General features: G+C 31.8%; 1 protein-coding gene across 1 annotated transcript in view; it reads right to left on the bottom strand.

Annotated features, from left to right (window-relative positions):
- Window positions 1-22,441, bottom strand: part of VPS13C (vacuolar protein sorting 13 homolog C) — a 154,500-nt gene that overhangs the window by 56,223 nt on the left and 75,836 nt on the right. Inside the window, exons 36-50 of the mRNA XM_039864990.1 lie at window positions 20,840-20,976; window positions 19,003-19,159; window positions 18,127-18,206; window positions 17,617-17,676; window positions 16,773-16,929; window positions 14,903-15,019; window positions 13,447-13,550; window positions 12,888-13,055; window positions 11,390-11,694; window positions 10,268-10,415; window positions 7,219-7,369; window positions 5,056-5,168; window positions 2,419-2,588; window positions 960-1,210; window positions 301-305 (exon numbers count right to left, since the gene is read on the bottom strand). Coding sequence (XP_039720924.1) covers window positions 301-305; window positions 960-1,210; window positions 2,419-2,588; window positions 5,056-5,168; window positions 7,219-7,369; window positions 10,268-10,415; window positions 11,390-11,694; window positions 12,888-13,055; window positions 13,447-13,550; window positions 14,903-15,019; window positions 16,773-16,929; window positions 17,617-17,676; window positions 18,127-18,206; window positions 19,003-19,159; window positions 20,840-20,976 — 2,123 coding nt within the window. The remainder of the gene's footprint in view (window positions 1-300; window positions 306-959; window positions 1,211-2,418; window positions 2,589-5,055; window positions 5,169-7,218; window positions 7,370-10,267; window positions 10,416-11,389; window positions 11,695-12,887; window positions 13,056-13,446; window positions 13,551-14,902; window positions 15,020-16,772; window positions 16,930-17,616; window positions 17,677-18,126; window positions 18,207-19,002; window positions 19,160-20,839; window positions 20,977-22,441) is intronic.

The raw sequence follows: 22,441 nt of genomic DNA, 5'->3' as shown, positions 1-22,441 counted from the left end.
AAATGTAAATTGTGCAGGATAATGCAATCTGGCCCCTATCAAAGAAGATCATTGCCACTTTGACCTAGCAGGAATATTCTTGAAGTTCTTTTTGTCAGAATTAAAGTGAGTGCATGTATATAATATACCTGGTGTGTATTAGGTTATGCTGCAGGGGCAAAGAAGGAAAAATAAGAGTATCAAAAGAGGATAGGTAACCCTGATGAAACAGACAGACCATTATGATTTGTTTACATTGATTTTGCTATAAAATACATAGTGTCATACAATTTATGGTATAAGTACAGGGATATTAAATACGATTACTGTTTAAGAAAAATAAATGGAAAAATAAAATTCTGACCTTGCCAGTAAATGACAGTTTTTCAATCTTGCTGAGTTATACATGAGAGAGAAAAATGCCTGAACTTAAACAATTATAACTTAACACAGAAAATCACGAATCTACTTGATAATGCTGGAATAAACAATTTATGGAGCAGGGAAGTGGCTTCAGCATACACCAAGACCAGATGTTGGCAAATGCTCCGCTATGTTAAAGGAGTCTAAGGTGATGTCCAGAAACATTGTGTTGTCCTCCAACACCCCAGCTTCTGTTTTTATCTGTTCAAGTGCTCTCCGATGTCATAATTCTTGCAAATATTTTCTTTGAATAAAAGATTCCCATTCTTTATATAAAACCAAATGCTGACCACAGACTCAGATTAATTCTATTTCTGAATGAGTAAAAAAATGTTAATGCAGAGTCAGAACCGGAGCAGAGTTTCCTGGCCCCTCATCCTACATAAATTTCTACTCTACTTCTCTCTTAAAAATCTATGCTTACTAAAATCTTTATATAAAAAAATGTTTAAATTTGAAATTTTACATTCTTAAATTCCCCATTTCTTCTTTTTCTACTTGTAATTTTTGTTAAAATATATAAAAATTGTCATCTATGACAGATAAACTTTGCTAACCTTTCTCTATCTTGATTTTTGCTGTAGAAGTCTGTCGTAGTGAAACCTGTACTTCTTTTGCCATATTTTCTGGACGCTGAGGCATAGCTTTGATAAAGAAATCTGCCACAGTCATCAGAAATTCCACACTGGCACATACATACAGCTTGTCAAGAACAGCATCGATATGACTTCTTCCATTTTTGCCTTGTTTATAACTTATATCAATCATAGAACTGCTGTTATCTTGGTCATTCTTCTTATCAATCATTCTGAAAAACACATATACATTCATTATTTTATTCCTGCTAAAATAATTAAAGATGAAAAATTTCCTATATATCTTAAAAACCTTTCACCTTTTAGTTTCTAATCTGAAGAGAAAACAGGTCAGTGTTAACTGAAGTCTAATTAGCTACTTAGCATCCAAGATATGGTCTCTTAATCTCTAGAGAAAGATTCATGTTAAGCAATTTCAGAATATTTTATAATTATAAATGCAATACTATAAAACAAATCAATGACCGCTCAAAGAAATTTAGGCAATTAACAAAACACATTAATGTGGTTCCACAAAATTTAAGACACCTCTTTACATTATTTTACAAAATAAAACCTCCTTGAAGGAATTTATCTCCAAAGATCATCCTATACACGTTGAGTCCAAAAGTATTCAATACAATTCAAATCAGTCAGTGTTTATCAAGTGTCTGCAATGATAGTTCCCACACATCCTCACAAGTGCTGGAAAGAGCAAACTACCAAACAGATGGTGACCTTTACTTGCTTTTGCCTAGACAGCTGTAGGCAGCTATCTCAAACATGAAGTGTGAAAACTAGAAAAACTGACTGCAGGACAGCACTCATTTCTCATTTATTCATCTCTTAAAAAAACAAAGGACTCAGTAGTATCCAGTATGTATTCAATGGAGCAGCATAGTTTTTCTCCAAAAAACAACAAGGTCAAAAATATTATGTGTGTCATTATTTGGAAAAGAAATAAAAACATAATTAGGCTATTGAAGTTCTTTCATAAATGGGTCAATAATGTGAAAATGCTAGGGATTCCATTTCTATGAAAACTTTGAAAGAACTTTCATAGAAGTGTTTACAGACAATATAAGACAAAGGAAAGATCTATAATTTTAAGGCTTTTTAAAAAAGATTCTGCCTAATGGGAACAACTTGGAAAAATATATGACCAATGGACCAACCCCATGTCGATTTAACTATTAAAATTCCTACATTCCCTTGGTCATGCTTTTAAGACAGTACTCCATTTTACTATTAAACTTCCCTTTAACTCAAACTTTAAACCAATTAAATCTGACTGTAGCATTATTTCTTAATACTCGTCAAATATAGAAGTATCACCAAAGATTTCTTTTGATAATCCCAAGCCTAACAATCAATGCCTGGCAGCAATGCTAGATGCAATGTCAACCTTAAATAATGTACAGGAAATTCAGAGATGACAAACCTTGATGTTGCTCTCTCTATGCCTTCTCTGAGATCATCAAGGGTGCATGTCCTAAGTTTAATGCCAACATTCATTGAGCCATCCTTAAACATCTGCCCTGAGGAGGCCATAAGATGTAGTCTGAGTTCACCAAGGCGGAAACTGTCATTATGAAATGAGAGTTTGGATTCCTGTGGTATATTTTTCAACAAAAGTATTAATTATCTTTAAATATTATACAATTACTTATAAATACATTCTTTAATTAAGAGATTAAAGATAAATCAATATTACATATTTTAAAAGTATGGGTGTTAAAACACAAAAACGGAACAGAGAATAATATGAATTTCTGTGAGTGTATATGTACATACAAATGAATACATACGTATGTGTACTGATCCTCAACAATAGTTAAATCAGATAAATCAATGCAAATAAAAATAATCAGGATTTTTTTTGTCAATCTAATAAATATTTAATGAGCTCTTCTGTAAAAATCACTGTGATAGGAACTATGGTGTTTATGAGAAAGGATCAGGTATGGTAGGTGAGCTCAGTGAGCTTATACCCTAATTAAAAAGAACAAAATAGAAATACATTAGAGGGACCATCACAAGGAGATGCTATAAATGGTAAATGATCAAGAAATGACATGTAGTCATTTATTTACTCATACTTATATTCCACAAAGGATATTAAGTGATTAGGTAAAGAATATAAATAGCGAAAGTTCAGAGAGTTAAAGAGATCACTGTGAGCTGGGGAAAATTCATGAAGAAGGTGAGAACTTAATTGAGCCTTGGAGACTGAGTGGGATCAGATAGGCTAAGAGAGGGTAGAAGACATTCCAGATGAGTAAAAAACATGAGTGAGCAATTTCAAGATGCTCTGACGGCACAAGGTACAGGCTACTTAGGCTTGACTATTCCAATTAAAGAATAATAGGGAATGAGGGCTGGAAATAAATATAGAAGTCTAATTAAGGTCTCTAATCCTAAACTATTTAAAATTTTATCTGTAGGAAAAAGGACCTTAATCTTTATTTCACCAAACACATAACTCCTAATTCTGTAGGTATGTCTGGACTTTAAAAGAACAAAACCCAACCAAACAACAACCACCACCACCAAAGAACAAAAAACAAAAAAACTTAAGAACACATAATTGCTCAGTATGGACCATGGCATTTATATAAGGCATACCAGTGATGTGCAAATTGTGGCACACATGTTATATTCTATATCTCCTCTCACTCGATAAAGTACAATGCATGCAAGTGAGTCAGCATGACATTGCTATCGGCAAACCTGGAATGCCTTTAATTTATAAAAATATAAATAATTCACAAATTTCTGATTTGTAACTATTAATAGAAATGACCTGTGACACACCTACTAACCTCAATATACTAATGTTTGTGGTAGGGTTATTGATTTAGACAATTTGGAGCCATTACATTTTTTTTTTAGTAAGGTAAAACTCGCATTAACACTGAATGTTTTTTAAGTAGAACGGGAAGTTGTAAATGGCTACATGACATTTACAAAACTGAATTTGTGCCAATGTCTAGGATGGATGAAAGGAAAAAGAGCAACAAACAAGGAAGCCATTGCAGTACTGTAAGTGTCAGCTAAGAAGGAGAAGTGAGAATTGACAGAAAAGAACAAATGCTCAAAGAAAAAATTAATAATGATCAGTGTCTAATGAATGACAGTCAACAAAGAAAGTAAAAGAAGATACTGAGATTCTAAAGCTAGTAGCATAATGATTTGTACTAAATAATATACTGTGGTATTTTAGAAAGCTATTTTTTATTATGTACATAGTATCTTTTAATAAATATTTTTGGTTATTAATTATGTCATGTAATACTCATAATACATGTCATAGCATAATACCCATAATTTATGTTATTAATACCCATAATATGTACTAATTATGAGTTTTATATCTGTTAATGTCCATTTACATTATCTTACATTTCATATTTTCTAAAAATTATACAGTATTTATTCATACATTGTTACTGTTGAGCCTTGGGCTAGTAGCTGTTGTTTGTACAATGAACTGGCTTAATTTCTAGTGTTTAATGTTAATGAGAAGATCAGAAAGTTATCTTCTGGAAAATGAACAATTAAATGTATTCTTCATTTCATTTAAGGTACCTTCATTCTACTGGTTCCCTAGACCTTGGCTCTAGAATTCATTAATCAGTATCTTGACTACATATCTACTACATACAAAGTTTATTCAACAGAAACATAATTAATGCTTATGTATCACAGATAATCGTGAATTTAAAAATAATCCTCTAAGATTCCAAAACCACTACCAAATTATTCTCCTTAAATAGTTATAAATGCATCTAGCTATGTAATAAAATTATGCAATTAATTACTCATATATTAGATTCTTCTACCGGCGATGGATCTAAGTGTTTTAGTGTTAACGTTACTTGGAAAAAAAATAAAAACTTTCCTTAGTCTAGCAATATTAGAAACATTAACAAAGTAAAGACAAAGAGCAAGACTGATGTATATTCTATAGTCCAAATAGAATTTTTGAATGAATAGCCACATTAAAAAATGTCAACATTCTAAAATTGAATATTAAGAACTGAGGATTTATTTCTAAACATAGAAATTTACTACATACCTGGCTGACATCATTGTTATAAAGGACAACAGAAAGAGATTCAAAGTGAAAGTCAAACTGGAGAGTGACATTCTGGTCCATAGAAAGCTTCGAGTCTACTGAATCTTCTTGTTCTGATGGTTCAAACATAAATACAAAATTAAAAAGCTTTTAAGTAGGTACATGATTTTATATGTATTTTAAAACCTGGGGTAATAATTCTAAATTTATATCATACTTTCCAGAATTCTTTAAATTATATTATGAGACAACTGATAAAAATGGCAATGACTTATTCCATATCTATTTAGTATAGGGCAAAGTGACACAGGCAGATCATGTACATAAACAAACAAACAAAAAAACAAACATGAGGGGTCTTGAAAAGAGTATCAAGACAACTTTTTTTAAAAAGCCCTCCAGGGCAAGACCACTTGTTGCAGAGAAGTTTATAGTTATCAATGCATTTTATCTAACTTGTTACAAGCCATTCTCAAGAGAATATGAAACTGGAAGCACAGAAAAGTAAAATACTTTGTCTTAGAACACACAGGTAGTCAGTAACAGATCCTCTGCTAGCACAGTGCACTTCTCACTATCTTTAATTACCAAATCACCAAATCTATGATCTTTATAAGAAGAACAAAACTGAATAGCAGAGTCAAACAGAGCTCAAATATAATGTGGGGCAGGGAGCCTTTAGAATTCTGAGGTGAAAAAGACTTCAAGAAGTAATTTAGTCTTTTCCGTTATCTTTAGGCTAAAATTTTTTAGGCAGATAAAAATTAATATTGCTTTTGATCACTCTTACAAAGTGATTCTATAACCTCTTTTGGAGATTGATTCTATTTTTTGGACCTTTATAGGAAAGTCTGTTCTTAAAGTGACTGTATCAGCAAACACTGCCTAACTTTAACCACATGAAGCCTTCTCCATGTTAGAAAAAAACACTGGGGTTTTGTTTCCTTACTTTTTTGAAAATAATTTACAGTCTAATCTTCACTACCTTTGCAGCTTTTACCTGAACTCACAGGTTTTTCAAAGTACCACATAACCAAATAGCCAGAACCAGATATACAAACTGACCACAGCTAAACATGAGACCATTAATCATACAATGCTTGGCTGGTATAGATTATCCATGTGTACATAGTTCTTGTCTAATCACAGCAACAGCCTGCTTGAATCTAGCATTTTTCTACATGGAGGCACGAACTCAACCTGGGGAGAAGATGCTGGCCTCACCAAGCTCATGCAGCACTCATAACTATCCACTAGGACCAAAAACCTTATTTTGCACACTGCTGGAATCATTTGTTTTGTGATCTCAAAACACACGGGTCCCAACTATAGCAGAAGCAGTGTTGGTATGCCATTATTAACAGGCAATTTTACAGACTGCTGTCAGCAGTAATAGCTGATGATTTGAGCATTATAAAAGCATGGCACTCTAGGGCCATTTATTCTAAGAGCAAAAAGCAGTTCATCTCTTCTTAGCCATGAAAATACTAATCCATTCCCAGTCTAATAAAACATAATATTCACATCAATGACTTAAAATGATGAAAAAAGATGAAATCATATTTTATATAACCACCTAATAAAGCAAGAAGGAACCTTATAGTTTAGAAAAGTTATCTTTTAAAAATAGTTGAATTTTAAAAGCTTCAGTGCCTTTAAAAGATTCAATTTTAAAAATATGGAAAATTCCCTATGGAGAATGACCACATCATTCTCCAATAAAGTCAGATAAGTAAAGCTGTTACTATACAAGAATACCTTCCCTTTCACATGGGTCAGTCATCTGAGTATGATATTAAGGCCTTTGTCTCTCTTAATTATTTAGGGATCTTCCTATGCTGCAGGCTTAATTTTCTTTTTCTCTCAAAGTATACCACCTCAGTGCCTTTTGAGTTCAGCACATTCAGCTTTCACAAATAAAGGGCAAACATGCGTCATGCAGGCAACAACAGATGGCCCCTCCCCTTAAAATAAACAATGAGTACACTTCCTTCACCGAGGAGCTTCAAGGCAGCTCCAGACCCAGCCAATTTTCCACAGTAAATAATACAATCCTGAATCAGTTCATACCACATTATACTAGACAACTAAAACACACTAAATATAAATATGGCATCGATGCTAATATTTCTCCATAATCAAAGCGAAAATCTTCATCAATACCTTTGAGGTGGTCAGGTCCACTCAAAACATCTTTTCTTACTCTTACAGTCTCCTGGGTAGATTGCGTAGGGCTTGGCTGTGAAGAAGCTTCTCCAAGATTTTCCAGCAAAATTTTCATTAACACGGTTAAATCATCTTCACTGAGAGCAACCTAGAAATCAACAATAAGTTGTTAATATAAAGCAATAAAAAATGCAGAATGTCATATCTACATCTTAAGGTATGGTTCTTCCAATTAACTGTTCATCTAACTTAAAAAAGCGTGTAGGAGGGTTGGTAGTTAGGACCACAAATACCAGGAGAGAAGTATTTCATCTTGTGTAATATAAGACATTCCCCTGCGTGTAAACATACTTCTGACTCCACCCATATACACGCCTCTTCCTCTAGCTCTCCATCACTCTTCTGCCTTATCTGTTATCCTCTATTTCCTCACCATTCCTTGAACTATGCTTCTCACCCATCTCCTTAGCTTCTCATCTCCATTCTGCTTCTCTCTCCTCACCACCACCAGCTCCTTCCTCTACATTATTATCTACTTCCCTCCAAACTCAATATTTTTCATTTTTAAGGAAGAGTGCTGTTCAGTTTCTGAACTCCAAGAAGTAACGCAGCTCTTATCCTCAGTTCATGTTCATTTGGACACACATAACATTTATTTACTTTATCAAGAATAATGCCTGTTAGAAGAATAATAAATGCATCTACAAAGAATTTTTAAAAGCCAAAACATGGACCAGGAAAGGAGTATCTTGTTAATTTCCTACCTTCATAAAAGGGGATGTTTGGCAAAAAGAAAAAAAAGCAAGAGCTTCTGAGTCAGGCAGAACTGTATCAATTCTACTACTTTCAAACTGTTGCTGGCCAAATTTCTTAGCCTCCTTAACTCAAGTTTCTTAACCTTTAAAATAGGAATTACATCCTCTTCCTCATAGGTGGCTGCAGAACATGAAGCAGAACAAACGAATCTGCTAAGAGTCATTAAACCTTTTAATCCTTCTATCTTTTATACATTTTCCCAATATACAGAGTGGTCCAAAAGGCCTGTTTCATTCACTGAAACACAAATTCACACAAGCATGCATGCATTCACAGCACTTTCTCCTCTGAACTTCACAGTATGCTTTGTCCACCCAATTATCACCAGGGAAATTGCTTGATTCCCAGACTAAATAAAAATGGGGAGATATTTTAGCATGAGATAATAACTAGGGATTTTTTTGTTTGCTCTAAGCCCCAGTCCTTAGATAATAGATATCACTTTAACTCCCTAGAACTTCCCTGTGTATTCACTTCCACTTGTAATACCAACCAAGATATCACAACTGCCTGAAGAGCAGCTTGGTTTCCTGTACGACTGTTTCAAATACTTAAACTGATCTTCAGTAAATCTGAAAGACAATTTAAGGGGTGGCTCCACAATCCTTAAAGAAGTGTCAAGCTGATCTACCCAAAACAACTTGATGTCACCTACCCGATAACTGTTCTTAGCTGCACCAGGAAAACCATCCAGATTCTGACCTATGAGGCCTGGATCTCTGTCAAATTAGTCAGTGGAGACCATACCCACTATGGCTACAATTCTTGATTTAATAGGGGTCCTTTAAATTAAAGTGATGATCATATTTTGATGTTAAACTGTTGGATATTACTTTTTTTCTTCTTTTGAAATACATAAAGCATAAAGAAAAAGCATAGAGAATACTATAATCCTCTCCACTGTACCTACCACCTAGCTTTGGCAAATCTAACAAGTTCTTGTATTTGCTTCAGATCTTTCCTCCCCAATATGGATATGGTTGAAGTCCCATGTTTACTTCTCTGAGTTCCCATTCCCTTCCTTTTTCCTACCCAGAGAAAAATACTATCGTGAAAGATACTATCTTTCCATGACTGTTTTCTTACACTTACCACTATTATATTCCCTTATAAACAATATACAGTATTGCCCATTGTCTTGCTTGATGTAAAATTTGAAATATAGAACTGTAATATCATTTTCCATTTTTAAGGTATACCCATTTTCCTTTGCATAGTTCTAGTTCACTCACTTTATCTACTTGTAACATCCATTGTATGAATATACCATAATTAGATCCACATTCTCTTACTGATAGACATTTAGGTTTTACTTTCGCTTTCTGCAAACCTACAACCATACAATCTTTGAAAGGAAGGAAAATAAGACAAATATTAGTTCTGAGATCTAATCTCTTAACAGTAAGAGAGAAATTAAGAGTCCCATACTCTGGAATAGAGAAGTCTCTATGACTATCCTAAACAGACACTATTCCTCACATATCTACTCAAACTACACACAGGGACCTTCCTACAACAAACTTTAATTTTAACTTCTTCCCTTAGAACTCAGCTCCTTTGACCCTTCCTGTTTTATCTTAGAACTAACTCTGAAATAATCACAGAATTCAAAAGTTATTAAATTCCTCAATGTTTATTTGTTTTGTCACTCTCTCCGATATCCTATATCCTACTGTTTGGCTTCAAAAATTTCACATACAGGCACACAAGAATCATAGGATTCTTACACTTTCATCACCATCTTCAATCAGTGTCATCCTTTCCTGTACGCCTACACATAACCTGCTAACTAAAATGTTAAAAAATATCGCTGTATTTATATGCTTATCAAATAAACACATTCACCTATTTAATTGTCCACTTTTCGAATTAAAAGAGTGCTTTTATGCATTAAAAATACTACTAAGGTACTCCTAATGTAGTATCTAAATATCACTTTATACTGTCTTAAAATTTAACTGCCTTAAAATTTTAATAAAATTTTTCAGAATTACTAATGCTTTCAGCAGACTCCAATAGGTTTTATCTCAGACTTCTGGCTGGCTTTACCAAATATATGACTAAAATGAAATAAAGAAAAATATGGGAAAGTAGGATGGCTTCAGTTGCAGTTAGTTAACAAAAGTATTTACTTTCAATGTATCATCACTTCTGATATGTACTAGAAATGCGCTATGATCAACGATAAAAGCATATCTAGGAATTTTCATATATTTATATAAATACTTACCTGCATAGGTTTTAGTTTTCCTTCTATCTCCATCCCTGGAATTTGCACATACCATGTTGCTGCTAAATTTCGCTGTACAGACAAAAGCATGTTGACTGGTTTTAAAATTTCAATGTCATGCTGTAGTAAGCCAGCCTGCAAAATAGTTCTGAAAGATAAAAGAGAATTTATATTTTTGGAATTTATATTTTAAAGTGAAGACTATCATATAATGTAACAGTTTCTACATAGCATTTTCTTAAACACTGAAGATGGCTGTCAGATTCTTTTAGAACATGTTGCTTTTCATAAACCAATCGAATCAGAATAAATCAAGTTTATATGCAGAGCTACCTAAAACAAAGCCTGTGTAATGCTAACTTCCAAGATACAAATTTCACAATGTATAACTATTGCTCTATTAACTATCTTTCACAAGGATTATTTAATATTAGCAACTACTGCAATGTCATGCAAATAAATGTCACATCCTCTTAAAAATGGAGGACAAAGTGAAAGTCTAACTCAGACCTTAGTTTTATGTTATTGGTATTTCTCCAATAACAAAACCCAGAAGTTAAGCCAACGTATGGAAATAAGTCATTTCTAGCTTGCCTGCCAACAACCATTTACACAACCAAGTAAGTACTCTTGTCATGTAATGGAGCCAACACGTTCCCATTTGGATTCAATAATCTGGTATACACCTCATTGAGAATTCCCAAATGAGACAAGATTTAGAAACGAAAAATAAATCTTAAATTTTGTTACATTTTAAGTTTTCTCCCATTTACATAAAAGAAAATAGTATGTGCAAAGTAAAATAAATAAATAAATAAATGGATAGATAGATAGATAAACAAATAAATAAATCTAAATTAAGTATTATGAAGTAAACTGTATTTTTCTAATAGGACACTTTATAGACTGGAAAAAATGCATTATAAATGTAGCGAGACAAAATGCAGATTCTATGAGGTGCACTGCTATTAACCACTGACCAAACACCAACAGTCAAGGTTTCATAATTAGAAAAAATAAGGAGTGAGAACCACAAATCACTAGAGTATTTTATCCCTAGCAAAAAGTCTATGAAAATTTTATTTATAATAAGTAATACACAACTAGATTATATATTTATACCTGGAGAGCTTCAACTGAGTGAGCTGGATATTCATTTTGTCGATGACTGGGGGAAGAGAACAATGTTCCATAGGAACTAAGCTAAATTTGTTTTCAACTCTGATTAAACCCAGATCTGCTATAACAGCATTAGGTGATACTGAAGACTGAGGAATGATAATAACTGGTGCTTTCAAGTTGATATCCATCAAAAGGCGGAAACTCTTTTGAGCCAAGTCTTTCATACTGGAAGCAGCTCTTTCTGCAGCCTGTACTGTGGCTGCACTCAAAGCTTCTTTGGCAGTTTGGAAATTGTTGAGGAAGTTCTGTTGGAAAAGACTGATATTTAGAGTTCCCAAAAAAACAAGATTTATTTTAAAAAGGGAAAACTGTAAAAACTATTTACTTTAAAAAGAAAAACTAAATAAAAAGTAATATAAAAGATGTTATTTATGATTGTGTGTATGGAGAAAGTCTAGAAAGATACCCTCTGAGATATTAATAACGATTACTTCTAAAAAAGAAGAGTTCTTTAACTTCCATTTTATATATTCAGAATTACTTGTTTCTTATCACAAATTTTGGTTATGATTTTTTTAAATCGCTTTTTTACTCATGATGTCATTTTAAACTCAAATTTGAATAAAGAGATTGAAGAGAGCATTTCACTTCTCCCCAAGTAGGTTTAATTTTATATCTCTAGATCATAGAAATAAAGTTTATTCTTAGAAACCAAGGTTTTGCTGGCTTATTTCTGAAGATTTTTTTAAAGGGTACTCAGGTTGAAGATGCTTCGATGTTTACAATCTTGCCATCATTAGTTAAGTGTCAAAATTTCTTTATTTAGAATAAGATGCATTTCATCCCAATTTCAACCAAAAGCAAAGATTTTTCCCCATGAAGAAAAGATCATTCTTAAAAGTATTATTCTTGATGCTCATCTGTTAATAATACAAAGCAAGTTAAACTCTCCCTACTCCAAATAAATTACTTTCCAGTAAAATAAAACATGATAATTTAGGTAGAAATCCATGACTTGTAAGCTTTGATTTACACCCCTGCTAAAAGACATAGGCAGATTCAAACTCTGAAACCTACAAGGCTTACATGGAAAGACATAATTAAAAGCAAAGACTTTTATGCCTTGTTGATCACAATTATAATCAAAAACTATAAGGTCAAATATTAGTCCTTCGAATGACTGATAAGCTCCTTAAAATTTTCTTTTAGTTCAATACCTTTAAGGGTTTTTTCATAAAACAATACTGAATTGTCTTTTTTTTTTAAGTACTTTTAAAATATATAACTATGGAAACATTAAAACATGATGTTTATATGTTCAAAAACAGTAAGAAAATTTATTTGGTTATCCATCATGTAACGGATTTCCTTAACTATAATATTTTGTTCACCATTTGGGTGTTTATCACACAAGTAAAAATTTTGACTAAGTTCAGGATTATAAGCAAAGATATTTAGGCCTCAATGAGAAATAAATATATTTTAAAGATAAACTTACCAAAAGAGACATGAAGAATTTATGAACATAAACAATTTGAATACAACCCACTTTGAGACTAAGCTTGCCATCTACTTTAGACATATCGGCATAGGCCTTGCCTTCTGTAGCATCTGGATAAAGAGTCATTTGGAACCTAAAGACTTCATCTCCCAAAATGGAGACAGCCTAAAAGTATTAAATTAAGTGATTATTACAACAAGACAGCTGTATCACCGTATTATAAATAAGTTTCCTTATTACAGAATCCTGATATACAAAGAAGCACCATTTAAAATCAACTTTCAATAAATTATTACTTAAAAACCTTATACTTGGCAATAAGTTTTTCCTATACCCATAGAAATTATTTTATCAAAGGAGATATCAATCACCTAATTGGTCAGAAATAACTTTTACAAATCACCTAGGCTATATACAATGTGAAAGCAGACTATGACCGTATTCATGTCCAACCTGACGTATGACAATTAATAAATATATACTGAACAAATGAATAAAGGTATCTCAAAACCAAAGAACAAAAAAAATTTCAGTATAGAAACTTATTTTCGATTACCTTTTTGTGAATGGACAGCAAATCAACATTAGTAACTATTATATCCTTAAGTCTGGCAAACATGTCAGTCTGCTTTGGCTTCACAGAAATAGAGGCATCCATTCCTGTAGGAAATATAACATTTACAAACTTTTTACCTAATCCAAGCGAACCAATTTAGTGCTATTTAAGTTCAATAATATACTACCAAGATAGAGAATGAATAAAAATTACTCACTATTAGACATATTAAAGATATCAACTTCTACGTATGAGATACCTAAGAAAGATTATATCCTTAAGTACTACAGTGCTTACAGGCATCTCATACATAAAAGTTGTGGAAATTTTAAAACAAAAGGGGGAAAGAGGGAGACAGATAAGGGTAACGGATTATCGAACCATAAACGTGAAACCTAGATAATTTTATTAACCAATGTCACCCCAATAAATTTAATTTAAAAAAAAAGATAAAGAGAAAAAATTTTCAAGGAAAATTAATCATAGGTCTCTAAACACAAATATTCTGTGCACTAGCAAGGTCAGAAGTGGGCATTTTGGAAGACTCACAATGTTTGTTAAACAGCCACCTCATAAACATTATGAAAACTACTGTTCTCATAACTAAGCATAAATGAATATAATTTGATGAATAAGTACTGTATCCAAAATGCATACTCTCAGATTTCTCTCCAAAAATTTTTTGTAATTCTCTTAATTTCTAAAGGCATAATGATTTCTAAAACTGCTTCTCAGTACAGAATGCCTGCAGCTAAGACCTACTAATGACCCCAAACCATTACCATGCCATCCATAAAATAGTAATATTTGTTGAATGGAACTGATTTATATAACCTTCTTTAAAACTGTTTACTATGTACTAGGAACTTTTCTAAATATATATAATTGTGTAAACTTAATCCTTACAACAACCCCATGAAAGGGCACAGAAAGGTTAATTAATTTGCTCAAAGTAGGCCAGTAAGTTTTAGGGACAAAATTTGAATCTTTATAGGCTGGCTCCAGAACTCATGGTATAATGTGAACTCATCCTCATATCAAGCTGATGATGGGTAAAGCTTACAAAATTTATTTTAGAAACTCCTTTTCCTGATGCTATATATGCACAATATAAGGACAATAGAATAATGAAATTATCTATACTCAGTGAGATGTTATCGTGATATTCATTTAACAGTTGAAAGTTATATTATTCTGAAAATGCAAAAAGAACATAAGAGGTCAAGCCTTAGACTTATTCTGAAATTTTTTTAATGCATAAGGAATGTCTCATGTCAGCTGTGAATCATAATAAATTTACTCATAACACTTTAAAGTACATCTTTGAAAAGTTTGCACGAGTCTTCAATATAAGTAAACCAAAAAGAGACTCAGGAGAAATCTACCATGCACAAGTTCATTCTTCCTGGAGGTCTATATAAGGAAACAGAAATACCTACACCGAGAAATTACTCACCGTGTATTCTAATATCTGCAACATCACACTTCTGATCACAGACCAAGATATTAAATGAATTTAATTCCGCTATAATTTTTAAATCAAACACATCATTTTGAGAAGTGTTGCTGGATACTGAAAAGTAACAGAAACCTTGTGATTAGCAAAGAGCAAAGATGATATACAAAATAATCTCAAACTCATTAAAAGTCCTTTATGAACTATGAAGAACCAAAAAAGCCTCCACTAAGATTACATATAATTAATATTGATTTTGAATCAATTTTAAAATGCCAATTAGACAAAAACTATCATGTTCCCCTCCAAATTAAGAATAAAGGCAGCCTTTAATAGCACTTTGAAAGTCCAATTTGCTAGATGAAAACTTCATTATAATTTTTCTTCTGGGGAAAAAAAAAGCCCCTCTATATTAGAAATTTAGAATTTTACTGGAGCCAAATTTTGATTTTGAATTCCTTTTCATATCATATATTAGATAAAAGAATATTTCACGAAAAACCGAAATAGTGATGAATAGTTAATAAAATACATTTAATTAACTGTGCCACATACAATACATATTAACTATAGAATCAATTTCTCCAGATTGTACCCTGTTTATCCATGCAAAATCCTAAAATAAATTCCATGAGAAATGAACATAAAGGGCTAAAGTTTAAAAAAATACAAAAAAAATTTAATTTTTTTTATGCAAATAAGAATCACAATCAAATGGATTCCCTTAACCTACTTTAATCCAGGTTCTCATTGATAAATTTAGGATATGTTTTCCTAGAAATCTGTTGCCTAAGGGAAACTGACCCTTTCCCATAAAACTGTAAAAGCATGGCGATGTCCGTCCTTAACCACCAAGATGATGACAGATTTTTTTTCCTTTAAGATTTAGAGTAGCATAATCAAATCATAAAAACTGACTACACAGCATAACTGGAAGACTGTTTCTTAAGATTAATTTCTCTGTAGTTTATTGTAAACTTAAACATTGTTTTTTCATTTACTCAACTATGTGTGTATGTACATGTGTATGTTTATGTTACATAAATATTTCCATAGATATAAATGTAACAAGTACATTAAAGACAAAGCAAAACTCTTTTACTGGAGTTTATAACAAAAGTATTATTCTGCTCTCTAGTTAAAAAAACCTCTAATTCTTGCATCGGGTCTAATATTACTAATAGTTTTACACTTTAAAGATTCTAGTAATACAGATATAAATCAAACTGGAAAAAGTTCTAGAAATTAAATTACTAAATGTAGATATTCACATCATATGATACAAAAGAAAAATAATTAAAATAGTATATGGCTTAAAAACAGGCAGTTGTTCACTCAAGATACATCATATCTTATATTTCAAAGCACAAGTCATATGCTTGAAGAACGTGTTCCCATATCTGTATGTGATTTAAATACAGTTCTAGGTAAAAACCAAAGTGAGTCTGTCTCTCTCATGAGTCTTCCTTTTGTGTCCCCAAAGCACTTAAAATTGTCGAGCACTGTGTAGGTTTACTTGACTGACTGACATGGGCCTCTGTTACTACACATGATTGTATTCATATTTTAATTTCTTCCATTCTCACTTTCATGGAGTGAAGGCTGCAGAGACATCAATGCAAAATATATACAACCTTTATCATGTAAAAGCTAGACAGTAAAATCAAATAAAAATACATGATTAATATTAAACATTTATTTAAAATCCCTGACTAAGTTACCCTATAATACCAAAAGATAAAACTTGCTTTCTTTTAAAACTAATCTGTCAGAGCAGCTGTAACATTAAGGTGCTAAATATTCATCTTAGCTTGAAAATATAAGTTATTACATGATTATTAAAGTTAGACCATGACTCAAAAGTTAATACCAGCTTTGACAATAATATTTCTGGACTCCCCCGTAAGTGGTTTCAGCTCAGATTCCTTCTCAGATGGTGCAGAGGATGGAACAGCAGATGACAGAATACCCATGAGGGACAATAAAGCTTCCAAATGAAGTACTAAGTCTAAAGATGAAAATGAAACCTAAGGTAATAAACAATTAGAGAGGCATATTTCAGATATGGTAACATTTTTATGTTAAGCTTTGACATACACAAGTAACACAAGAATAGTTCAATTAACAATATTTTTTACTTTTTAAGAAAGAACTCACTATAACAGTGTAAATCCTTGCTGTATTTCTAACCTCAACAGAACTTGACAGGTTTTAAGTAAAGATAACAAGAAGTATTATCAGGCCTTAGTTCGGTCACATTACATCACATTACATCTTGGAACTGTAGTCAGTTCCAAGACTGACTACATACACTCGAATGGACTGTGGACAATGTCTGTGCTGAACAACACATCGGCCTTATCCTTATATTTATTCTAACCCAAAATATAATTCAAATGTTTTATGCTTCCATCAACACTATGCCAAATAACCACAGTAAATACAATTCCCTTAAAAAATGTATTATTTGTGTACTTAAGAAGTAATCATTAATTCATATCTGGAAAACAAATACTCTTGTAAGAAATCAAATCAACTCTTTTAAGAATTTTATTTCAACTCTATACCCATTTCTTTTATCCACAAGACTAGATCTATTATTATTGCCATCCTTATTTTAATTTTAGAATTTACAATCTCACAAATGATGTTCTATGAAGCTAGGTTTACTCATTAATATCACTCAGCCTTACAGGAAATTAGAAAAGATTTACCTTCAGTCTCTGTTTGGTATTGTCATGAATGCTTTTAAATTCTGGTCCATCACTGTCTGCCTACAAATAGTGGAAGATTAAACCACTTGGTTGCAAACACTAAAAATTATGTTTTCTTTACTTTTTAAGGTATGCTATTTAAATACTATAAATATATCTCTTAAAGGAAAAAAAAGAACATGCCAAAAAATTGACCACATAAGCATTTTTCAGACTCTACAGAAGTAAAATCTTAAATGCAAAAGGCAAAGATTCAGAATGCTAGTATATCCAGATTACAATAAACTTTGCTTTGAATTACAATGGAAATTTAGATGCTCCTATTTATTCAAAAATATACAGTAAACTCAGAAGGTTCTTGAGATTATCCAGGATTGTCATATGCTTGAAAAATTCACTATAATCAACCAGTTTTAGAATTAAAAAATTTAGAGGAGAAAATTGAATATTAAGTATGAGGGAATTACACAACTTGATATATTAGAGAGTGCTAAAAATGAAACCAGGTACCTTTGTCAATAACATTTTCAGAAGGGGTTCATCGGTGACATTAGAAGAGTTGATAATGTGAACAGGTTCTCCTTTAGAGTCTAAAAGAGAAAAGAGAGTATAAATCCATTAAGTCTTTTAAACATTTCAAACATATTTTAAAATAGAGCAGTCAGTTACACAATTGTATGTTTGCTAAAATTCATACAGCTGTATACTAAAAGGGTAAATTTTCTGTATATAAATCATACCTGAATAAAACTGAATTTGAAAAAAAATAAATTCCACAAAAACAAAAACAAAAACAAAACCCAGCACCAGCCAATTATAGCTATTGTAATATTTGGTACTTCTGGTATTAGTTATTTGAACAAATCAGAATATAGTAAAGAACAAAAGTGATGCTTAATTGTCCTCTATACATTTCTGTACTGTTTAATTTTTATTTTTACACATATATTAATGTCATTAAAAACAAATAAAAATCACTGATGTAATTGAAAAATAAATAAAAAACAAAAAGTTACTTCCTAGTAAATTAACTCACTTTTTAAAAAAGGGTCGCTGGGCCCTGTACCTGCGTACTGTACTTGGGTTGATTTCCTAATATATCAGTTCTCATAGCATAATTATAATGAAATGTTGCCTTTCACAAGTACTGAAGTGGTATGTATAGACAGTGAAGACAAATGTGCTTCATTTTTCTTTTAGATATATTTAGACAGAATCTTATTTATGATAACTACATAAATTTTTAAATATCAAATTCCTTTATATTAATGTAATAAATTTAAACTAATTATGGTGACCCTAATAAATATGCTTAATATTGGTAAAAAGGTAGGGACCATTTGTCTAATACATGGATAATTTATACAGACAATACTTCATACTTACCAGTAAATTCAAAGCATCGCATACTAATTTTTTTTAAATAAGCTTCAGCTGTTAGGTCATAGGTTTTAACTCTAGCTTCCACTCCAAGCTGGAGGACATTTAATTCATGTAAAGGCCTTCCTTTCTTTTCTGCTTTTTTCATCAAAGAAATCACAACCTAGAAAAAAGTACCAGTATTACCACAAACAATATCACTAATTTACAGTGAAGGTAAGTCAACACTTTAATAATCATGCAGAGTGATATAACCCCAAAATTCATACAATGTAAAGATGTTTACTTCTATTTGTACCTAGAAATTGCCTAGTGCTATTTACTTTGGAAGCCACATTTACTTGTTTAGACTTTTAGAGGACAGCCACTATATTCTAGTAGTTTCCAAGGTAAAGTTAAAAAAATATATATATTTTTGCCTAATTCCCAGAAGTCTTAGTCTGATGGACGGATGGCCTTTCATCTGAAAGTCTGTGAGATAAACAGTCAATTTTTACAGTACTCCTAAGGCAAGGTTTTTCAGTCTTGGCACTATTAACATATTGGCCTGGATAATTTTTTGTAGTGGGAAGCAGTTTCGTGCACTGTAAGATGTTTAGTGGCATCCTTGGCCTCTAGTTATAGGTTGTCTCCCCATATAGTGACGACCAAAAATGTCTTGAGACAATGACAAATATCAGCCTGAGAGCAAGCGTGCAAATTGCTTTCCCCTGCCCCAATTACTCTCCTAAGAAAAGGGAACTATAGTAATATATATTACAAAAGATTTTAAAAAGGACTTACTGATTTTCTATGTACATATGTTAATGAAGTCCATTTGCAAACAGAATGAGTCATCTATCAATGTTTCAAATACCAAAAATCTTAAAAATCTTAACTCTAAATATTAACTAGAAAACCAGCAGACATTTAACATGAAAGAAGTTTCAAAACATATTTCTGATCAAAAAAGTAGAATTTATGATTTTTAATTACTAAATTTATTATTTTTAACTCAGAGAAGAACATAACTTCTATACAATTATTTAATGACGAAGGATTTTGGAAGAAGTTCTTACAAGCCCCTGTATCTCACATATTTACATCTTTAGTTCCTCTTTGTACCCTGTCCCAACCCCTGTCCTGATCCCCTTTTCTCAGACTATATCTTACTCTTCTTTAAAAACTCAGCTCAAATGTCACTTGCTCCAGGAAATCTTCCCTGACCCTCCCAGACTGCTCAGATACCCTCTCCCTACCATCACTGCCACAAGCTCCACTGGGCACATTTTTTACGGGAACTAACAAAAATTTTAATTGCTTTCTTGTTTGAGTTCAGAGTCTATGCCTTTACCTCTGTATCCTTAGCATTTAGCACATGCAATGAATATCTGTTAAATAAATTATTACAGAAGAGGAAAATAAATTTAATCTTTCCTCAAGAGTCTGCAGATGAAAAGCAGATAATGGTAATGAAACTTTTAAATATGGACATATTATGTTTTATTCTATTAAGGGTTTTTTAATTTGCGAAGGATTTCTCTGTCGTGTTTCCTTTCCTGCCTTTCCTATACGAAAGCCAAAGCAAGCCACACACATTCCAACTGTCCTAAAATCCTTTGAAAAGCAATTTACAAGGCACGCTACCATTTTCTCTATGAAATATTATATCCCTCAAATATAACTCATCTTTAATAACAAACTCTCAAATTATAAAACAGTACTGCTACATACCAATTATAAATAGCCTATGTAAGATGTTTTTCATTCATATCAATAATCGACAAGTTTATTTTAGTGAAGGTAATTCCAAATGGCCATAATTTAGTCACCTTACTTTATGAAAACAGATGAAATTACAAACCTCTTTGATTTCAAAATTCAGCAGAATATTAATGATGTCTACAGATCTAATTTCTTCTACTCCAGCTGTTAAAGTACCTTGTGAAATATGTGCATCTTGTTGTGATATAGAGATTTCAAGTGGCTCTTTAATTTCACCTAAAGGTGTTTAAAAGAAATTTATTCACTTCCATTGACACATTTCTTCCACAAACACTGACTGAGGACTTATATGAGTACTTTGCAGGCAGTGAAAAATCCATAACTCAGTAATACACAGCTCCAGCCCTTAGAAAGCTCATGGCTTAGTAGGAGAGACATCTACATTTTAAATACAAACAAAATAAGCAGGCAACACTTAATCACACTAAGCAAACAAATGTTAATAACCTATATAAAATATGCAGAGAGCACAGAACTAGGCATGATATAGTTATGGGAGGTCAAGAAAAGTTTAATAGGGAAATTATCATTCAAGTAGAGCTGAAGAATCTCCTCGCACAGAGAAGAAATTCCAAGAATAAGATAAAAGGCTGTGGAAAACCACAGAGATACTATCAGGTAAACAAGATTTATAGAAATAAAAATATTCAATGAGATACCATTTTTCACTTACTAAAATGGCAAAAATTTTTAAAATCTGATAATATGCTATATTGAAAAAGTATATACAAAAAAAAAAAAACCTGGTGGGAGTACAAAATCAATACAAGTTCTATGGGAGGGGTGGTGGCAATTTGAAAGATGTCAAAAAAAATGTTTTAATTAATTTTTTAATTAAAAACCTTTAATCCAGCAGTTCTGGTATCTTCCCTACACATATACATGCACTTGTAAGAGTGTATGTACAAAGATATTCGATGTAACAAGAGTGAAAGATTGAAAATGACCTGAACTGTGTATTAACAGGGACTTTCTAAATAAATTATAATACTTCAACAGAATTTAATACCAGGCAGCCATTAAAAAGAATGAGGCAGTTCTATACATAGGACATAGATACAGATATATAGAGAATGAACACCAAGATATACTGTTAATTAAAAAATAGCAGTACAGAAATATATAGATATGCATATGCACATACACATATATACACATGTAGGATGGTACCATTTGTTCAAAAAAAATAAAGATTATATATGTGTATGTATATATACATACATATAAAACAGCTTAAAAAAATAATTCTGGTAGCTACTTTGCCTTTAAGTCAAACAAGCCGTTGTAACTCATGATTTAAATTCTCTTTGCATTTTTATTGAAGTACAAATTTTTCAGCATCTTTGAGTGGAAATTTATCAACCATTTCAATTCTTACAGAGCTCTTACTACTAATCCTTATTTAAAAATCAGAACAATTATTCTACCATAACTTAGTGCCAACTTAAAATGTTTTTTGCTATACATACAAATTCAATAATTATTCCAGGTATCAACCATCAATTTAAAACCTTTTTTTATGACCTTTTAATTTATGCAACTTAGAAAAAAGTCTGAAATTGACTACTTGCTTAACTAAAAAAGAAATTATGCCTTTATTCAACAGCATCTTGTTTTCTTGATAATACAATTGCAATCTGTGAATACATATTTACACATAAGTACCATTTACAAAAAAATG

Source organism: Pteropus medius, unplaced genomic scaffold (assembly GCF_902729225.1).
Source record: "Pteropus medius unplaced genomic scaffold, Ma_sr-lr_union100, whole genome shotgun sequence".
Taxonomy (NCBI): domain Eukaryota; kingdom Metazoa; phylum Chordata; class Mammalia; order Chiroptera; family Pteropodidae; genus Pteropus; species Pteropus medius.
The sequence above is the reverse complement of the archived record's forward strand: the minus strand, read 5'-3'. Positions and strand labels throughout refer to the sequence as shown.